The sequence below is a fragment of the Heteronotia binoei genome, chromosome 3 (assembly GCF_032191835.1).
Source record: "Heteronotia binoei isolate CCM8104 ecotype False Entrance Well chromosome 3, APGP_CSIRO_Hbin_v1, whole genome shotgun sequence".
Lineage (NCBI taxonomy): Eukaryota > Metazoa > Chordata > Lepidosauria > Squamata > Gekkonidae > Heteronotia > Heteronotia binoei.
In genome coordinates, this window is record NC_083225.1 from 60532602 (window position 1) to 60550290 (window position 17689).

General features: G+C 40.2%; 1 protein-coding gene across 1 annotated transcript; it reads right to left on the reverse strand.

Moving 5' to 3' along the window:
• Nucleotides 1-1664: 1664 nt before the first annotated feature.
• On the reverse strand, nucleotides 1665-15790 carry LOC132568278 (arylsulfatase H-like). The gene is made up of 10 exons (XM_060233917.1): nucleotides 15649-15790; nucleotides 13731-13871; nucleotides 12037-12158; nucleotides 11039-11161; nucleotides 10023-10446; nucleotides 8915-9051; nucleotides 8344-8478; nucleotides 6639-6801; nucleotides 4406-4527; nucleotides 1665-2091 (listed from the first exon to the last, which is right to left on the reverse strand). The coding sequence occupies exons 1-10, from the start codon at nucleotides 15702-15704 to the stop codon at nucleotides 1691-1693; spliced, it is 1824 nt and encodes a 607-aa protein (XP_060089900.1). The 5' UTR covers nucleotides 15705-15790; the 3' UTR covers nucleotides 1665-1690.
• Nucleotides 15791-17689: the final 1899 nt, after the last annotated feature.

Here is a 17689-nt window from a genome sequence, read left to right on the forward strand (position 1 = left end):
TATACATACATACATATATATATTGCTGCTACTACTCTTCAGTGTTTACCATTTAGGGGAAGAATTGGGTTTGTTCAGTGGGAAATATTGTATCAGAGGAGGTTCCATAACTGAATGTGGTTAATAAAGACAAAGGAAGGAGTGTTTTTTAATGGTGTTTCATTGAGTGGTAGGCAAATTAAATATGTAGGGTAAAGCCAAGTAAAGTGATGAAAGGATTTTTGAAAAATCTATAAATAGGATACAATCCACTATCATTTCAAAGAGGCATGAATTATCAACATGTCTCATTCAAGGATGGGCCTGCACATCACTGAATGGATTATGTTCACCTGATTAAACCAGGCACTTTATCCATTGAGCAAGCTTGTCAATTATGCCTGGATGCTCTCTTTCAGCACTTTACATTGATTTCTGTAGAAAGGGTAGCCATTCAAGATGGTGAATATTGCAATTTCTCAGGGGCTCAACTCTGCTTATTCTGCCTTTCACGTGGAAAACTGGTCATTTACTTTAGATATACCAGCCAACTTGCAGTGTACATGGAGTTAAGCTGCTTTAGTTCCATCATCCGCACTTAAATGCAAGTTCTCAGACTGAGATAGTTTTGTTACAAAAAACAGAGCTGGGGTTTGTGGCTTCAGCAGATATGGACATTTGAGCTCTAGTAACATGAACTGGGATTCAGTGCACACAATTCAGTTGCTAGTCTGTGATCTATGTATTCAAAACCCCGCATCCCCCCTGCCTGGAAGTCAGGGCTAGGGGTTCAAAGATCTGCTTCCACTGGTGAAACAGCTATTTTTGTTATGCAGGTAAACTTGTGCAAGATTCTTGAATAGGGAAAGTCAAACTGCGTCTGGAATTTTTCTACCAAATTCAAAGCATGCCGTACAAACTATATGAAAAGGTTTGTTTACTGACATACGGCACTTTCACACATACTAAAAAACTTACTTGCAGTGAACTTTGCAACTGAATTTTAGTATGTGAAATGGCAAAATCCACTTGCAGTCACTGAAACTGATTGAAACGAAATTATTTAGCATGTGTGATGCCACCCAGGGAGGGAATTGTCCACTGTTCCCCTTTTCATTTGCAACCTCCAGGAAACTTCAGTGATTGTATCAATGATAGCAGAAAGGGTAACTAACATTGTGTTCTGTAAGGCCAGAAGCATGGGAAATGTTTTGTAGAATGGCAGCACCTGCATTCTAATTATTAGCATCAAACCAGGCTGACTTCACAGATTTTATTAGTCCTGGTTAGGTAAAGGCCAGTGTAGACAGAAACACCATGCGGGTCTGGAATGTTGTGATTAGGACTAGCTGTATAGGGAATAAATCAATCATTAGGTTCCTGATGTCATCACCAAGCTTGTCTGTATTCCAAGTGGAGAAGTTTTACAGAGGCAGTTCTGCGTGGTGTTTCCCCAGACATGAATCTATGATCTTAAAAATCTTCAGAAACAAACCATATTCTAAACTTTATCAGAATAGCTTCAAGCTCTTGTCATGCCCTTAATTAAAACTCACAGTTTGTTGATGCTGTTAACATAATTCATTAACGTAAAAAGTTTTATTCAAACAGCCTTTCTTATTCTCCTCATCAACAAACATCCTGAGTACCAAATTCCTTCTCAAATGAACCAGGACAGGACAGACTGAGTGTAAGACACTAAAAACATTTATTAAAGAAGATTCCTTGGTGACCCATTTTTAAAAATTCTTATGTGGTCATCACCACTTCCTTTATTACACCAACAGAGAGGGAAAGTACCACAGCATGGCTGCAGCCATGGTTTCCACATATTATTATACACACCAAATTGATCGGGGACAGGAATGAGTGTCCTACGATGCTTATCTACCCCTTTTTTGATCTGACTTACAATTGTGTTAAAAAGTGGCTCAGAATTTGGTGACAAAGGGTTGACTTCAGAAGGGTCACGTAAGAGATCAAAAAGCAAAGGAGGGTTGTGGTAGGTTACTGCCTCCTCAGAACACTGGCACATCCTTTGTCCATAACAGGCTCCAGTCCCCTCTGGATTAAATTTCGGAGTCACATAATGGGCTTTCCAGATAGCACCACCTAGGAGAAAGAAACTAGCCTTTAAAAAATTAAAATACACAATTCAATTTCCCCCAAAAGTAGTTTCTTTCCCCACCTTATTTTTTATTACTACTACTGGCATTAGGATATAATTAGTTCACAATAGTGCATCAACTAAATTAATTTTTGCTTTTATTAAAGTAAGGACTACTCCTGTTTTGTTTCTGCTCTTTGCCCTACAAAGAACCTATATCACAGGGCTAGAGAAACATAGGCTGAACTGCTGGCTTTTATAGTCTCAAAGGGAGAGTGTGAAGCCAAACAAATGGCCTGTCCCACTAGTTTTTGGTACCTTTTATAACTTGTTGGCACCTAATACCATCTGACCCAATTGCATCTCTAACACAGCTGTCCTGAGCCTGTTCTGGTGAGGAGGGCAAGATATAAGTCTAATAAATAAATTGTAAGACTCACTAAATGTTTGGGAAGGGATGGTGGCTCCGTGGTAGAGCATCTGCTTGGTAAGCAGTAGGTCCCAGGTTCAATCCCTGGCATTTCCAAAAAAGGGTCCAGGCAAATAGGTGTGAAAAACCTCAGCTTGAGACCCTGGCAAGCCACTGCCAGTCTGAGTAGACTATACTGACTTTGATGGACCAAGGGTCTGATTCAGTATAAGGCAGCTTCATATGTCCATATGTCCACATAAAGGCATTTCCATAATGCCCCCAAACATCATCTTCCCGCACCGACTGTTTTGTATAAGACATCCAGCCTGATGGAGAGTTCTGTGCAATTCAAAAGCTTACAGTTTTGTTTTGATTAATCCTATTATAACTTTATTAAATGACTCTTTTTTGGACTTTTATTAGTCTGTATGTTTTGGTTCTTCTGAATGGAACATTTTTCTGGAAATGTGCTTTGAGCTGCTTCTGTTTTCTTCTGTAACCTTTATTGGCATACAGCTTTTGCCAGTAAAGATAAACAGTCAGCTGCTTTGGAGAAATGCTTTTTTTTGGGGGGGGGGGGTAATATAATTCCAATTCTTCCTTTCACAAAGCCTTTGGCTCTAAAAATAACCCTCAAGAGGACAGTCGTCAGCAAGGGGGTGAGTTGTTTGCTAGTTGCTCAGACCCAAGAAGGGGAAAGATTAGTAAGGCAGTCTAGCTATCAGTCATAGTTGATATTCTGACTGGAGCAACAGCGCCACACTGTTACTGGTTCAACTGCGATTAATCTGTTTTATTTAGTTGGATACATGGCATACAATTAGTTTGAAGAAGGGTTTTGCTAACCCACAATGATACGTTTATTTGTCCAGTTTTGTTAACTGTAATTCCACAAAATCCACATACTTATTCATAAACTCCTATGCTTGAGTTCTTAATAGCAGATATTCAGCTTGTACAGGATCAAAGAACTGGTATCACTTTCATTTTATTGTTGCTGGGTGCTGAAAACTTTGTGATCTCGCTATGTATTAGAACTAATTTGGGGGCATGAAGGCTAACAGGCTCTACAGTTACCTAGGATCAAACCTGATGATCCAGCCTGATGGGGAGTTCTGTGCAATTCAAAAGCTTACAGTTTTGTTTTGATTAATCCTAGTATAACTTTATTAAATGACTCTTTTTGGACTTTTATTAGTCTGTATGTTTTGGTTCTTCTGAATGGAACATTTTTCAGATATCATAACCACTTAGAAATTCTATTATTGTTAAAAAAATTGAAACACAGTCACTGTTGAGGAAAGTAAATACAAGTTGTGAGGAGAAAACCACAGGTAATTCTGCCCTCTAGTGGTGAATTTCATAACATCACTAGTCAACTTCCTTGTTATGGAAACTAGGGAAAACAGTATTACTGAAAAGTGAAGTGAAATTTAAAAATGTGTACATTTATAGGTCAATTCAAACCTATTACTATCTTTATCTATTATGTTGCATCTCACTCTGTTTAAGGGACACAGCTGGGTTACCTGGGTTAGTGATTTAATCTGTAGACACAGGGCTTTTTTTTTTTTTTTAGCAGGAATGCACAGGAACGCAGTTCTGGCTGTCTTGGTGGCCTAGTATGCAAATGAGTTCCTGCTGGACTTCTTTCCTACAAAAAAACCCTGTGTGAAACAATGGTGATGTCATAGGGGCATGGCATAATATGCAAATGAGTTCCTGCTGATTTTTTTCTGCAAGAAGTGCAGATTCTCAAACTTTTAAACAAAGAAATAAACCAATGGGTGTCAGTTTAATTCAAATGGGTATCAATCCAATCATGCTTAATGCTTCAAATTTTGAGCTATGGTTTCTTTTTATTCAAATATAACAATCTGCTACAAAGACAAATATTTTATACTCACTCTCCTTCTGGTACAATCGCACTGCATGCAAATAGGATCCACAATAGTGAAACATGAACTTGTGCTCTGAGTGCTGCACTGATCCCTGCAGCAATGGTAGCAGGTTCCGGCCATCAATTACTCTAATGTGAAGGAAATGACAACATTTATTAAGTCAGTATCAGTATAGTTCTCAAGGTTTCAGGATAGAATGAGGAAAGAAAAGTTCCCCTGTGCACCAGTCGTTTCTGACTCTGGGGTGACGTTGCTCTCACAACGTTTTCACGGCAGACTTTTTACGGGGTGATTTGCCATTGCCTTCCCCAGTCTTTTACACTTTCCCCCCAGCAAGCTGGGTACTCATTTTACTGACCTCAGAAGGATGGAAGGCTGAGTCAACCTTGGGTTGGCTACCTGAATCCAGCTTCCACCGGAATTGAACTCAGGTCGTGAGTTCAGACCACAGTACTGCAGTACTGCTGCTTTACCACTTTAACACATCAGTTAAATTGTTTAAAAATCAGTTTATATAATTAAAATGGGCCCTTATTACATTTTTCCCCCTGGTCAAACTTCATACTTCAACTGTAAGAAAGAAAGACCCATATTTAATGAGTCATCAGCCAGGATTTTGTGTTTAGTTACACAATCAGCAGATCTATTCTGGATACAATACCTTAGTATATTTGTAGAACTCCCATCTGAATAACTTCCCCCTTTAAACGTATATATATATGTGCAAGCATAGCACGCATGGACTAGAATGAATGCTCCATTCCCCAAGTTTATAAGAGATCTTTATGTGTATCTCAACAAATAAGGATTTCTGTATCCTTTTATGGAAGGAAGAGAGAACCATGTCATGTATTCAAATGCTCAAAAATGTATTCACATGAAGAAGTTGATGAATTAAACATGTAATGACTTTAAATATGAAGATTTGTTTGTACCTAGCCACAAATTATGCACAACCCCACAAAACATCTGGATACTATATCTGCAAACCTATAGTTGTGAATGGACAACTATCATTATTTTGACTTAGTATGAATAAATGTTCTTAAAAACTTGAAATATTTTCATTCTCCTTAGTCAAATCCTTGCAGTATTGAGGACAGAAGTACTGAATATGGTTTTAGGAGTATGAGGAGTGAAAAGTTTCATTGAACCAAACATAAGGTTATGATAGTATGAATTTATTTTTTCAAATTGTACATTGCTGAAATCAAATAATGCCTTAATAAAGGATGCATAAACATTTGCCAGTTCAACTCACTTTCCATTGGGCTGTTTGCAACCTGTTGGCATGCATCTATAGGAACAGTTGATGAGACATTAAATGGAATCTGGTTTCTGATCTCTTTCTAGGGAAAGTTTGCTTTGCATTGATCAAAGGGTGTTTTGGGAGGTGGGAATCAGGAGTCAACTCCCAGCTGATCAGATAGAAGTCATGTTCTTCTGATCACCCATATCCTTGCAGACTTGCTGAGAAATAGTATTTTTTTTTCCTTTTTATCTAGGTGAAGCTGACTTCTTGGAAGGCAAACAGAAGGGGAAAATGTGATAATAGTTAGTGGAAGAAAGTTTAATCTAGAATATGAAGGTAATTAGGTTGATATTATTGTTATTAAGGTGTTTAGGATAAAATGAAATAGGGGGAACTGAATGGTAATTAATGGGCAATATAAGATAATAAGATTCAGAATATAAAATGAGTCTTGGTTAGTATTGGTATAACAATTGTATGTGGATTAATTGCAGAACGTTTTCTATTGTAAAATGCAGATGAATGTTATAGTAGATTGATGGAAAAAGGTGTTTAATAATTAGAGCTAATGTTCGCCGTAGAATTCAATTCAATAAAAAATTCAGTACAAAAAAATGTAAATTGGTGTGTGTGTGTGTAACAGATGCCCAGCAGAATTCCCTTTTCTTTCTCCTATACCAAGCTTGGTCTTCAAGTCCAAGGAGCTCTTTCTACTTTCTCTTTGACAACTTTGAAGGATAGCTGTTTTGCTAAGTAGCTGAGGTCAGAATCCAACTCCAAGATAATCCCCTATCAGTTGTGACTATCTGGCAGCAGCAAACTTAGTGTACAGCAGCTGTTTGAGCTGCTTGGTGAAATTCCAGCATATCCCTGATCACCTCACAGTTTGATTGTGAGTGATGAACAAAGTACGTTTGTCTGCCAAACAAGTTCACTGAAAAATGTGGCATTCTTAACCTGAATTGAATTTAGACCAGCATTCTGTACCTGTCTTGTGGCAATGATGCCCCAGCCAGGTGAGCTACTGTGGGGTAAATATCCATAAGATGTGTTGGTTCATCAATAACAGTGTCAGCAGGGACCATTCCAGGCCATCTGACTATCCCAGGCACACGTATTCCTCCTTCCCAGCCTCCCATGCCCTTTCCCCCTATCATGAAAGAAATGATAGAAGAGACAAGTCATTAAAGGCTGAGAGAAAATTAAAATTCATTACTTCATCTTTTGCCTCACCCTGACAAACTCCCCCCCCCCCAGCAATGCAAACAAAATTTAAAAGATCTTAAATATTAAATGTATAAGAAGTCCTGTCAGATTTAACTTGGTACTTGAAAGTAAGGAAAGTTGGTGTCAGGAACACATATCTAGGAAGACAAATCCATTAACCTGCCTCAACTGTGATGGCAGAGGTAATATGAAGAGGGTCTCAAGTGAATATCTAAAATAAATGAATGTGGGCCACATGTGGGGCCATTTAGCTGTCCAGCCATTTAGGCATTGAAGGTTAACTTTGGTACTTCAAATAAAGTCTGAAAACAAACTGGAAGCTAAGAAAAATTTTTAACACAGAGGTAATCTGTTTATGGAAGTTGGTGCACATTAGCAATCTGGCCAGCATATTTTTTCATGTGAACTTTCAAAACACAGTATTTAAAAATACAGGCTCACATAGAAAACATTACAATAATCTATCCTAGATATTACCTCATCATGGATAACTATAGCCAGGTTAGAACTGCAGTCAACATTAGACAAGCCTCCCCGCTTACAAAAGATGTATTATTTGAACTGAGTGAAAAGAGTTCATTTTGTCCGCGATAAGACAGGTTGGTATACATAGATGAAACAGTATACAAAGTCATTTTATTGCAGATGACCAATTTTCTGCTGTTCAGTGTCATTCACACACATCATTTTGACAAATATTTTTACTATTTTCCTCTTGAAAGGACCAAGTTATGCACCTTTCTCACTCTGAGGTAACTGTTACAGTTATAACGAAAATAATGTAGAACCTAACCTGTGAGCCACCCGGATTCTGCCTTCGGTGGGGAGGGCGGGATATAAATAAAATAAACCTATTTTTTTTCACTATACACCAACTGCCATAGTGGAACACCAACTTTTTATACCACCACAACCTAAACATTACTTCTGTGAATACTACTATCCCATGAATCATGAAATAACCTTTTCTGTTTCCACCGCACACTTTATTATCCTAGAAATGGACTTACAGACAAGTGTACCACCAGCAACTGGTTTTCAGTAAATTGTAACTGGTCAGTCCGAACTCCCAATTCCTGGGTCTTGCCACCAAGACATATAACATCCAAATAAACACATAGGCTTTGCTACAAAAATGGTTTCTAATGGTCAAGATCTGATAAGGTGGGTTCACAGTCTCCTATGAACTACTGTTCCGGGAAGCTTTATAATGTTGGGCTTTGGCTCTGAGGATCTCCACACTATTATAATACTTGTAGATGCTGAAGTTTGTTGTACATATTCTACTTCAATAGAAACAAGATTCAGTAGTGTTTTAACACTCAAGTTCTATGCTGGTGAAAAATTTCATAGGTGTCCAATCTATTCAATTTTTAATTAAAAGTTAGATCTAAGAATGTTTAAGGTCCAGGGTAACTTTTTTCTCCTTCCCTCAAAGTCCTGCAGGTACACATGCAGATCTTACCTTTGTATATACCATTCCAGCCACCTAGCTGGACATCTCCATCTCTTGCCTCCAAAAATCCTCCATGGTCAGATGCGAAGTACGTAAAAGTGTTATTCCTCAATCCCATTTCATCAACAGCAGCAAGAATTTTTCCTGTATAGGAAAGAAAAAGTTCCAAGAATTCATTTAAAGCCAATCAGAAATTGCATCCGTAAAGTTTCTTTTGATCATATTAAGAGCATGAATTTATCACTACAGATATAGAATACACAAGTGTTCCTCACTTTCATTTCCCATTTCCTGATATCAGTTATCCTGATGGGATGAACCAAATATGTCCTTTACCTTGATGGGATGAATAATAAAAAAGAGTCTTTTATAAGAAAATCTATTATCAGGAAAAAGGCTTGTACAATATTCTATATCTGTAGTAATGCACATGTGTTCTTAATATGATCAGAAATTTTTGGACAAGGAACAAGAACACAGCAACATTCAAGTTCCTACCAATTTACAACAAGGAGAAAGGTACCAGGAAGGTCACTATGTTATCCCTTCAGAAAGTCGAATTGCTAAAAATATGACTTACCTACCATCCAGTCCATTTCCTCTACATTGTCTCCATATAAACCATGTCTGCTTTTCCCACAAAACATTTTTGTGGTGACAAGTGGTGTATGGACATGCAAAAAGGAAACAAAGAGGAGGAATGGTCTTTTTTTGTTTCTGTGGTCAAAAAAAACAGAACAGAGAGAACACCTTTAATTTTTTCCCCTATTAAAGAGTATCTATAAATGGAACAAGATTCATAGTTGAAAACAGATCTAATCATGATGCTCCAACACTGAACCAAATATTATGGGAAATATACTACATTGACTGGTAGGATTAGATCAAATTGGTTCCTTTTCCCTTCATCTTAGTGGAAGGGAATAATTATTGAAGCTGAGTCCATAAAATTCAAGAAGAGGAGAAGGAGAAGGGAATGCATAGTGGTGTGCATAGCAGCCAAATCATTTGCAAGGTTGGACTAAAACTGGGAGCTCACACTAAGCACTGCCACGTTGGTAAGAGAAAGCTCACGTCCTCCTAGTGTAGTAGTTTAAAGTCTGGATTATGAATAACAAAGCCCTAAATTGAGTTTGCCAGAACATAATAGAATATCAGACTAAGAACCAGAAGAACAGGATTCAAATCTCCATTGTTCAATGAAGCTCACTGGGAGACCTAAATTCATTCCTCCTTGCAGTTGGCATCCCCTCATCCCCTCCTGGCCAACTAGCTTCCAACCTGTGTCTTCACACTTTTGTTTGGTTGGGCCCTTGTTGTGTCTTGCCTATGCATTCCTTTTGGCCAACTGGCCCACAAGGGCATGAATGACAAAGCCCTATCTTCCAGCTCTCCTCTCTGCCAGTCAGCTGAGCTGCATTAAGGGTTTTGGCCTCTGGCTGGCATCAGGCTGTATTCCTGCCAATTGGCAATGGCCCATTGGACCCCTTGGGCCTCATAGTAGTAAGCGGGGGGAAGGGTTGGGGCACCCTGCCTGCAGCATCTTAAAAGCACCCCTTTGACCCTTTGTAACAAATGAAAAGGAAGTTGAATTTCATCCTAAGCACTTCTTTACTTGAAATTTCCAATAAGGATGCACATCTGAAATCTAACAGAATTATGAAGGAAGAGGAAAAAATATTGGTTACCGTTCAATAAAAGAGATGCTCTCTTTCAGTATCCTGGAAGCAGACTTCTCTGTATCCATTGGTTGCTCAAGAATGACATGATTTCTTAATATGATACAATTCCAATAATTTACAAATCCATAACAGACAAACCAACAGAAGAAAAACAAAATGCCACACAATGTGATGAAGGCAATTGTTTTCCATTTTACAGAGCACAGACCAGTCACTTTTCCCAGCAGAAGCGTGAACACCAAAATCACCACTATCTCAGTGTAAAACCAGTAAGTAGCTCGCTGTTTTACTCCAACCTCAGGATTCTTCCTAGAGTGACATTCATTTACAAGGGTAAAAGGAGTCCCATAGAAATAATCAAAGCCATGGTTCAAAGGATGGCGGCAGTGATCGTTGCGGGTTTCACAGTTCAAACCCTGGTGCCATTTTCCTGAAAAGACAAAAATGTATCGTTAGTCATCAGCCTCAAAGTATTTCTTTTACCTCCTGTTATGAAAGGCCCATTCACAATGTTGGTAAAATACTGAAAACCAGTGCTGCTTAGCACATTTCCATGGAAATGCACATAATCAAGAGGCTGTCCTTCCCAATCCGATTACCAACTGTATTCTAATGGCAACATGACACCAGTATGCAGTTGCATAATTAAGCTTCATTTAATTAAGGCAAATTATTCAGGGTAGCTACTCAAGTCTTGCTCCCCATTAATTCTTATACTTTAGCCGAAGCCAATAGAAAAACAAATAATCTCAGTAGAGCCATTTGGGTCAGATCAAATATTCGTTTAGTCCACTATCCTATCTCACAATGGCCATCCAGAGGCTTCTTTTGAATGGGGTTTAAACCTTTGAATGGGGAGAGAAGGTTCAAATTAGACCCTTGGGAAACAGTTTGCTTCCTTGTGCTCACTCAGATGTAATTCTTCAGTTGGAGTCTGAAACTGCAAATCTTCAAGTCACAGCCCAAGATCTGGAAAATGTACCAGTCAATGCAAAGTAATTAAACAGATCTATATACTGTACCTATCAGGCCAGTGACATAGCCTTGCTGCTGTAATAGCTTTGCGAAAGTTGTTTCATTGGTGGGGAGCCCTCCTGAGCCACCAGTCCAATAAAGGACACGCTGTTTATTGCTAGATGCCATACCTGAAAGAGAGGGGAAAATAAGCCCCATTGCCATCCTTGTCCAGGTTCATTATGATAGAGGAATGTGGGAAGATAGCCTCATCTCATCAGATCTTGGAAGCTAAGCAGCGTCTGCTCTTGCTAGTATTTGGACGGAAGACCTCCAAAGAATACCAGGGTCAGGATGCAGAGGCAGGCAATGGCAAACCACCTTTAAATGTCTCTTGCCGTGAAAACCCTATTGACTCGCCGTAAGTCAGCAGTAACTTGATATTTGTGAAGATTGTCTAGTGGGTGTGGCCTGAACTGATGATCCCAGCAAGCAAAGCAAGCAAGAATTATAACATCTCAAATCTCACTGACTGCTTGAGATCTCTGGCTTGGCCTACGTAAGTCTACCATGTGCCTTCTTCAGTTGCTGCTCAGTAAATGGCCCTGGCAATGATCCCCTGGCAGTGTAGTTGCAGCCTGACTACTGGAATGGTGGTCTGTGCAAATTCTTCACACACTTGTGGCATAAGTAGGCTAGATGGCAATAGAGACCTATGTTCCTTCATAAGAGGCATAGGAACTTGCCTTATTTTGTCATGCCGGGGCCTGTTATACATTCTTCATTTATTTTATTACATTTATATTACTTCATCTTTCCTTGATTATAGAACATCAAGTGGAGCCCGTATGTTCTCAGGAGATCTCTTACTCAGGTACTAATCAAACTCAGACCAGCTTAGCTGCAGCAAGTCTGTTGAATTGCATGCTCTCTAGCCATACCCTGGTCCAAAGGTACATTGTCACACAGAAGGCAGGAGCTCATGACTGTCTTCAGCGCACCACTATAAGGCAAAATTTTCCTCCAGGTTCCTGAGCACCAGTCATCCACTAAAGAGATTGCCAACCTGATCTGATGGGGTATCTGCCAGTCAAGAAAGCTGCTCTGCTTGGGGTACAGAGGGATGCTGCAGCAATATGTTGAGTAAGTTTCACTCCTTCCTTTGCTAGTTGATCAATATTAGGAGTCCTAGATATGAAAAAGTGATATTTTACTATGATAACATCATCAATTGAATCCTGTCTACAGATTACTCATTGACTAAGAAAAGATAAAGCAATAAAAAAGCTTCCTTCATTTGTGGGGCAATATAAAGGGCTGAATGCGTGTTACGTGCCATGAAGTTGCTTCTGACTTATGAAGACCTACGAATGAATGTCCTGCAAAACATTGTAACATGTAGGTACCAAAACAGATATTATATTTTAATTTTAAAAATTCATTATGAATAATTGATTTAACAATTGCACCTCTTATAGAAACATTGGGGCATTATTATGTAAGAGTGACTTGCTAAAAAAGATAAATAGAATATTGGCTCGCTTTCCCAGTCTGAGGAATCAGCTTATAGCAGGTGCAAGATTACCAGTTGGCACCAATAGGTACTAACGGAGGAAGGCAGTGGCAAACCACTCCATAAAAAGTCTGCCAAGAAAACATCATGATGCAACGTCAACCCAGAGTCGAAAACGACTGATGCTTGCACAAGGGACTACCTTTACCAATAGGTTGTAAAATTCAAAAAGATTTTTTATATGAGAGGTTTAACTGTTTTTAGTTGCTCATGCACAATTTACACTAATGGCTAATTGTTTCTAAAACTTCCATTGGCTAGAATTAATTTGTACATGAAACAAACCTGAATGAAGCAAGAGATTCTCTAAACCTTATATAAGAAAACATTTGGCCTGGGCTAGCTTGCTCTCATCAGATCTCAGTGCTAAGCAGGTTCAGCCCTGGTTAATTCTTGGATGGGAGACTATCTAAAAAGCCCAGGATTGCTGCACAGAGGCAGGCAATGGCAGACCACCTCTGAATGTCTCTTTCCTTGAAAACTCTACAGATTGCCATAAATTGGTTGTGACTTAAAGGCACTTTCTACTACCAAGAACATATTCTTTGGACTACCACAGTTATTTAGAAAGGAAGAAAAAGAAGAGATTGGATTTATACCTCACCCTTCACTTGGAGTCTCAAAATAGCTTACAATCTCCTTCCTTCCCTCTTCCTGTGAGGTAGATGGGGCTGAGAGAGCTCTTCAAGAATTGCTCTTGAGAGAACAGCTGAGAGACTTGTGATTGACCCAAGGTCACCCAGCAGCTGCATGTGGAGAAGTGAGGAATCAAACTAGGTTCTCCAGATTAGAGTCCTCCGCTCTTAACCACTGTACCAAACTGGTTCTCGCTACACCAAACTGGCTCTCAGACTAAGTAATTGCACTGCACATTTTATTTCAATGTTTTCTTTGATTTTCAACAGTCAATGAGATACTGAGTAAAGTCTTTTAAAATAATATTTGATTCTAACGTCTGCTTAAGGCAATAGCCATATAAGCAGAGATAGATAGATAGATGATAGATATATTTTAAAAAAATAAATTCTAGGTTGCATTTCTTCCTTCATAAATACCTTTACTTTCTACTGTGGTTCTGTGGTACTATTAAAATGTGTGCACATATCCTATATATATTTCTTTGGCTCTCTCCTTTGTGGATTGGGGGACACGGGACAGAACTGAATTACTTTCAAAGTTACACTTACCTAATTGTGGTATTACCAAAGCAGCCCAAATCACCATAGCCAAGGTCATCTGCCATTATTAGCAAAATATTGGGTTTTGATGTGTCCAGTCCCCAGGTTTGGAAAAATAAGAAGGATGCTAGCATAACAGCCAGAGTGTATCTATATGAAGAACAGCAACACTACCAAATAGAATTTTCTCAGGATGGATTTTAAACTGCATTTGTGACAGAAAATAATTAAACATGCACAGATTCTTCAAAGGCCAGTTAGTCAGGGGGAGAGAGGATCTGACTTAGTGGCAGAGCATCTGTTTTGGTACACAGAAGATCCCATGTTCAATCCCTGACTTCTCCAGTTAAAAAGATCAGGTAACAGATAATGGGCCTTTTCACACTTACCGGTGGAAACTGGAAGGGAGTCGGTATTGTGCCGCTTGCAGTAATCCGAGACAGCGATGGGAGTTTTCATACACATGTTTTTTTCCCTGGTAGGGTTCCGTGATTGAAGCGTGATTGAAGCGAGCCATTTCACACTGTTCCGCTCTTATCTCGCTTCCACCAGCCGGTTTCATGCCGTTTTTCGCCCGCCGGCGCGCGCGATCTCCGGCTTTTTTGGGGGGGGGAATGTCAGTTTAGATCGATATAGCGATATATCGCTATATCGACCTATCAAAACAGCACCACCATAGGGATCTCAACGGAGCCTAGCCATCCCTATGGTGGTGCTGTTTTGACAGGTCGATATAGCGATATATCGCTATATCGATCTAAACTGACGTTCCCCCCAAAAAAAAGCCGGAGATCGCGCGCGCCGGTGGGCGAAAAACGGCGCGAAAACTGCTCCCGGGTTAGATACTGGACATTTCACACAGCACCCCATAGCGATTTCAACCTGGGAGGAGGGGTTGAAAAGTGGAAGAAGCTGCTCTTTGTTTGTGACGACTCAGGCACGCCTCACTACCGGGACAGCCGCGGGAGTGTGTGAAAAGGTGAGAGTATTCCGGTAGCAGCCAGTTACTGAATCGGGTCTGTCTGAAATGCTAGCAGAAACCCGTTACTGTTCAGTAACTGGCCAGCTGCTATACCGGAATACTTAGGCTGTGTGAAAAAGCTCAATGTGAAAGAACTCAGACCCTAGAGAGCCACTGATAGTCTGAGTTCCAAAACATGAGTGTCAAAGCTGAAGAACTCCTGCAGTCTGATGCCAACTGATGTAGGTATGCTCAGTAGGAACACCTGCCATTAGGGGCATAGCTGGTCTTTCAAAGATCCTGGTCCCAAGCCATATAGGGCTTTTGAGATCACTGCCAGAACTAGGAGTTGCCAAAAACCTGGAAGAAAAAAATGCCTTGCCTCTTTATCAGAGGCTTAACTTTGAAATTTTTCATGACACAGAGGTAAATAACATCACTTGGTAAATACCATCCCACCAAGCCTCTGTTAAAGAGGCAGGAACTCCCTCCCCCCCCCCCGCCCCACCACCTTCAGGCTGTTAGCAGCCCTGCTAGCACTTTGAACTGGGCCCAGGAAGGAAATGGCAAAAAACTTGATGTAATATTAGTATTGTGTGTTCCTTACTGTTGGTCCCCATAATTTTTTGCACATTATATTTCAGTGAGCATCCAATCTGACAAAGAGTTCTGGGGAACCTGAAAACTCATTACTTTCTACATCCCCACTGTGCTGCCATCACCACACACTTTTATGAGAAAAAAAATACCATATGTACTCTTTTACATTCACCATCAAATAAAACAATTTTGACTGATAATTCTAGTTTTAATGGATTAACATGATATGGTTCACCTATACAGCATATACATTCTTGAGATAAATACTCCTAAACCTTACAAAAGCCAAGTAATCACATAGCTAGTAACCACAAGTCCAGCTAACCTATTTTAAAGGAAGCCTACATAAAAAAATCAGAAACAAACCTTTGCCACATATTCTTCATCTCTCTGGAGATTCCTCTCTCCAAAGCATTAAGCATCACCAGTCCCTTAGGTGTTAAGAACAAACACAGCAAGTGCAGCCTTCAGCATTCCCTCCTTTTTGACAGTTCTCTGAATCTCCCCCCCCCCCCCCCGTTTAATAGTTTGCCAAGCACCATGCTGGCTTTAGTGGCAGAATACCTGTTAATAATTGACCTGAATCTTTGAATGATGAAGTACAAAGTGCATCACTCAGAAGTTTTAAAAAGTTGTACTGGCTGTCTTAAACCTGCCCTGGGTTCATTTGTACTAACATATACATTGTGTTGCTGTGTGTATAGATTTATTTATTTATTTGATTTATATCCCGCCCTCCCCACCAAGCATGTTCCTCTTCTTCATGCCATCACCTCAAGTTAGGAATCCATCCTCCTACATTATCAGTTAATTGATGATCTCATAAGATCTCAGAAGCTAATTAGAGTCAGCACTAGTTAGTATTTGGAAGGGAGACAACCAAAGAAGTCCCGGGTTGTGACACAGAGGCACACAGTATCAAACGACCTGTGATCATCTCTTGCCTTGAAAACCCTATGGGGTCACCATATGACGGTTGTGACTTAATGCCAAAATAAAAGAAAGAAAAAAGCCACAGCAAACCTCAACCCCTTAACAAACAGTTCATCAGATGTTGAAATGTGATAGGGGCATTTTTCAGCCTGAAGGGCAACATTGTCTTAGGTTGGCGGTGAAAGCTCAGTTTACCTGTTTCTCAGAAGCCATCTCAGTCTGCCCTTTCACTAAAACAGTATTAATAAACTTGCCCTCCCCACATATCTAAGAGTTCATCCACACAAGGCACAGGACATCCATCTGCCTGAGTAATAATGTGCAGGTTTCTGTAATTGCAACAAAATCATACAGTATTATTGGGATAGTCCAGGTGTTTTAGGACAGCTTACTTACCCCCAATTGCAGCATCTCCTTGATTTCTCTCTTCTCTCAGTCTGCTTCCCAGTGGCTTTGGATGGTGCAGAAGCAACGGGTGGGTGATACCCTGTCAAAATAATGTGCTGTACAAGTACAGTCTTTCTGGGCTTGTCAGAAAAAATTGTGGCAAACTTGGCAACTACTTCTTGCTTCTGAGCCCTTTGAGCAGTTATCAGGAAGAAAGTAAATCTTGTACCCCCCCTTCCTGACAAAGAGGTGCCAAAACCTCTTTGTCAGGAAGCAACCCAGCATTTCCTGAGGGCCCTCCTGCAGCTGCCGCTTTGCTTCCCTTAAAGTGACACAACTCTTTCCCCTGCTTTCAGCAGGACATCTTAGGCATTCTGGCTGATCCTTCAAGGACAGAACAAGGGTGGCAGTAATTGGATACATCCACTCAGCTGCTAGGACATTCCTCAACAGAAACAAGGAAGAAAGCTTTTGATGGACACCTCCCAAAGCCCTCCTCACTGTGATATGAAATTGGGATCCTTTGTCTTATATACTGGACTTTCAAAGAGTTCCACAAGAACATATTCATTCAGAAGGGCCCACCAGACTTCCACAAATGGATGAAATGTCAAACCTGTATCCCTTCAACCCCAGAGTTTCTTACCTCCAGCAGACTCACAAAGCACATCTTTTCTCCTCCTCTTTTCTACCCCGGGAACAGGGAAGAATTCTCTTAATGGAACCTGGCTGAGCTGCCCTGCTTCCTCATGGTGCTCTTGTGTGACTGTTCTTGCAAAGATGCCCCTCCTTTCCACAGCTAACACAGGTCCTGTCTCTTACTCTCTTGGTGGGATGATAGGCTTGTGGCTGGCAGGCACTGAGTGGCAGGAAGTTTCACACTGCAAACTTTCACTTGGCTGTGCATCTCCTCCATGTGCGCTCTTCGAGGTCTCCTGGCCCTTTTGCTTCTCCTTTTCACTTCTGCAGTTGTCGCCAGACTGACCACCTATGAGTTTTTTTCAGTTCACCCTCTCCCTCAGTGTTCTCAGCAGGGCATTAGACAAGGTCTCTGTAGCACTAGCAAATTCATTATGGCTTTCAGAGT

What these genes read in the sequence shown, in the direction of transcription:
- LOC132568278 (XM_060233917.1), bottom strand. Translation starts at nt 15,704, where the DNA reads ATGCTTAATGCTTTGGAGAGAGGAATCTCCAGAGAGATGAAGAATATG. An exon ending in ATGAAGAATATGTGGCAAAG is followed by an intron (nt 13,872 to 15,648) that starts GTTTGTTTCTGA and finishes TTCTTCATATAG; the next exon opens with ATACACTCTGGCTGTTATGC. An exon ending in GGAAATGGACTGGATGGTAG is followed by an intron (nt 8,479 to 8,914) that starts GTAAGTCATATT and finishes TTTCCTATACAG; the next exon opens with GAAAAATTCTTGCTGCTGTT.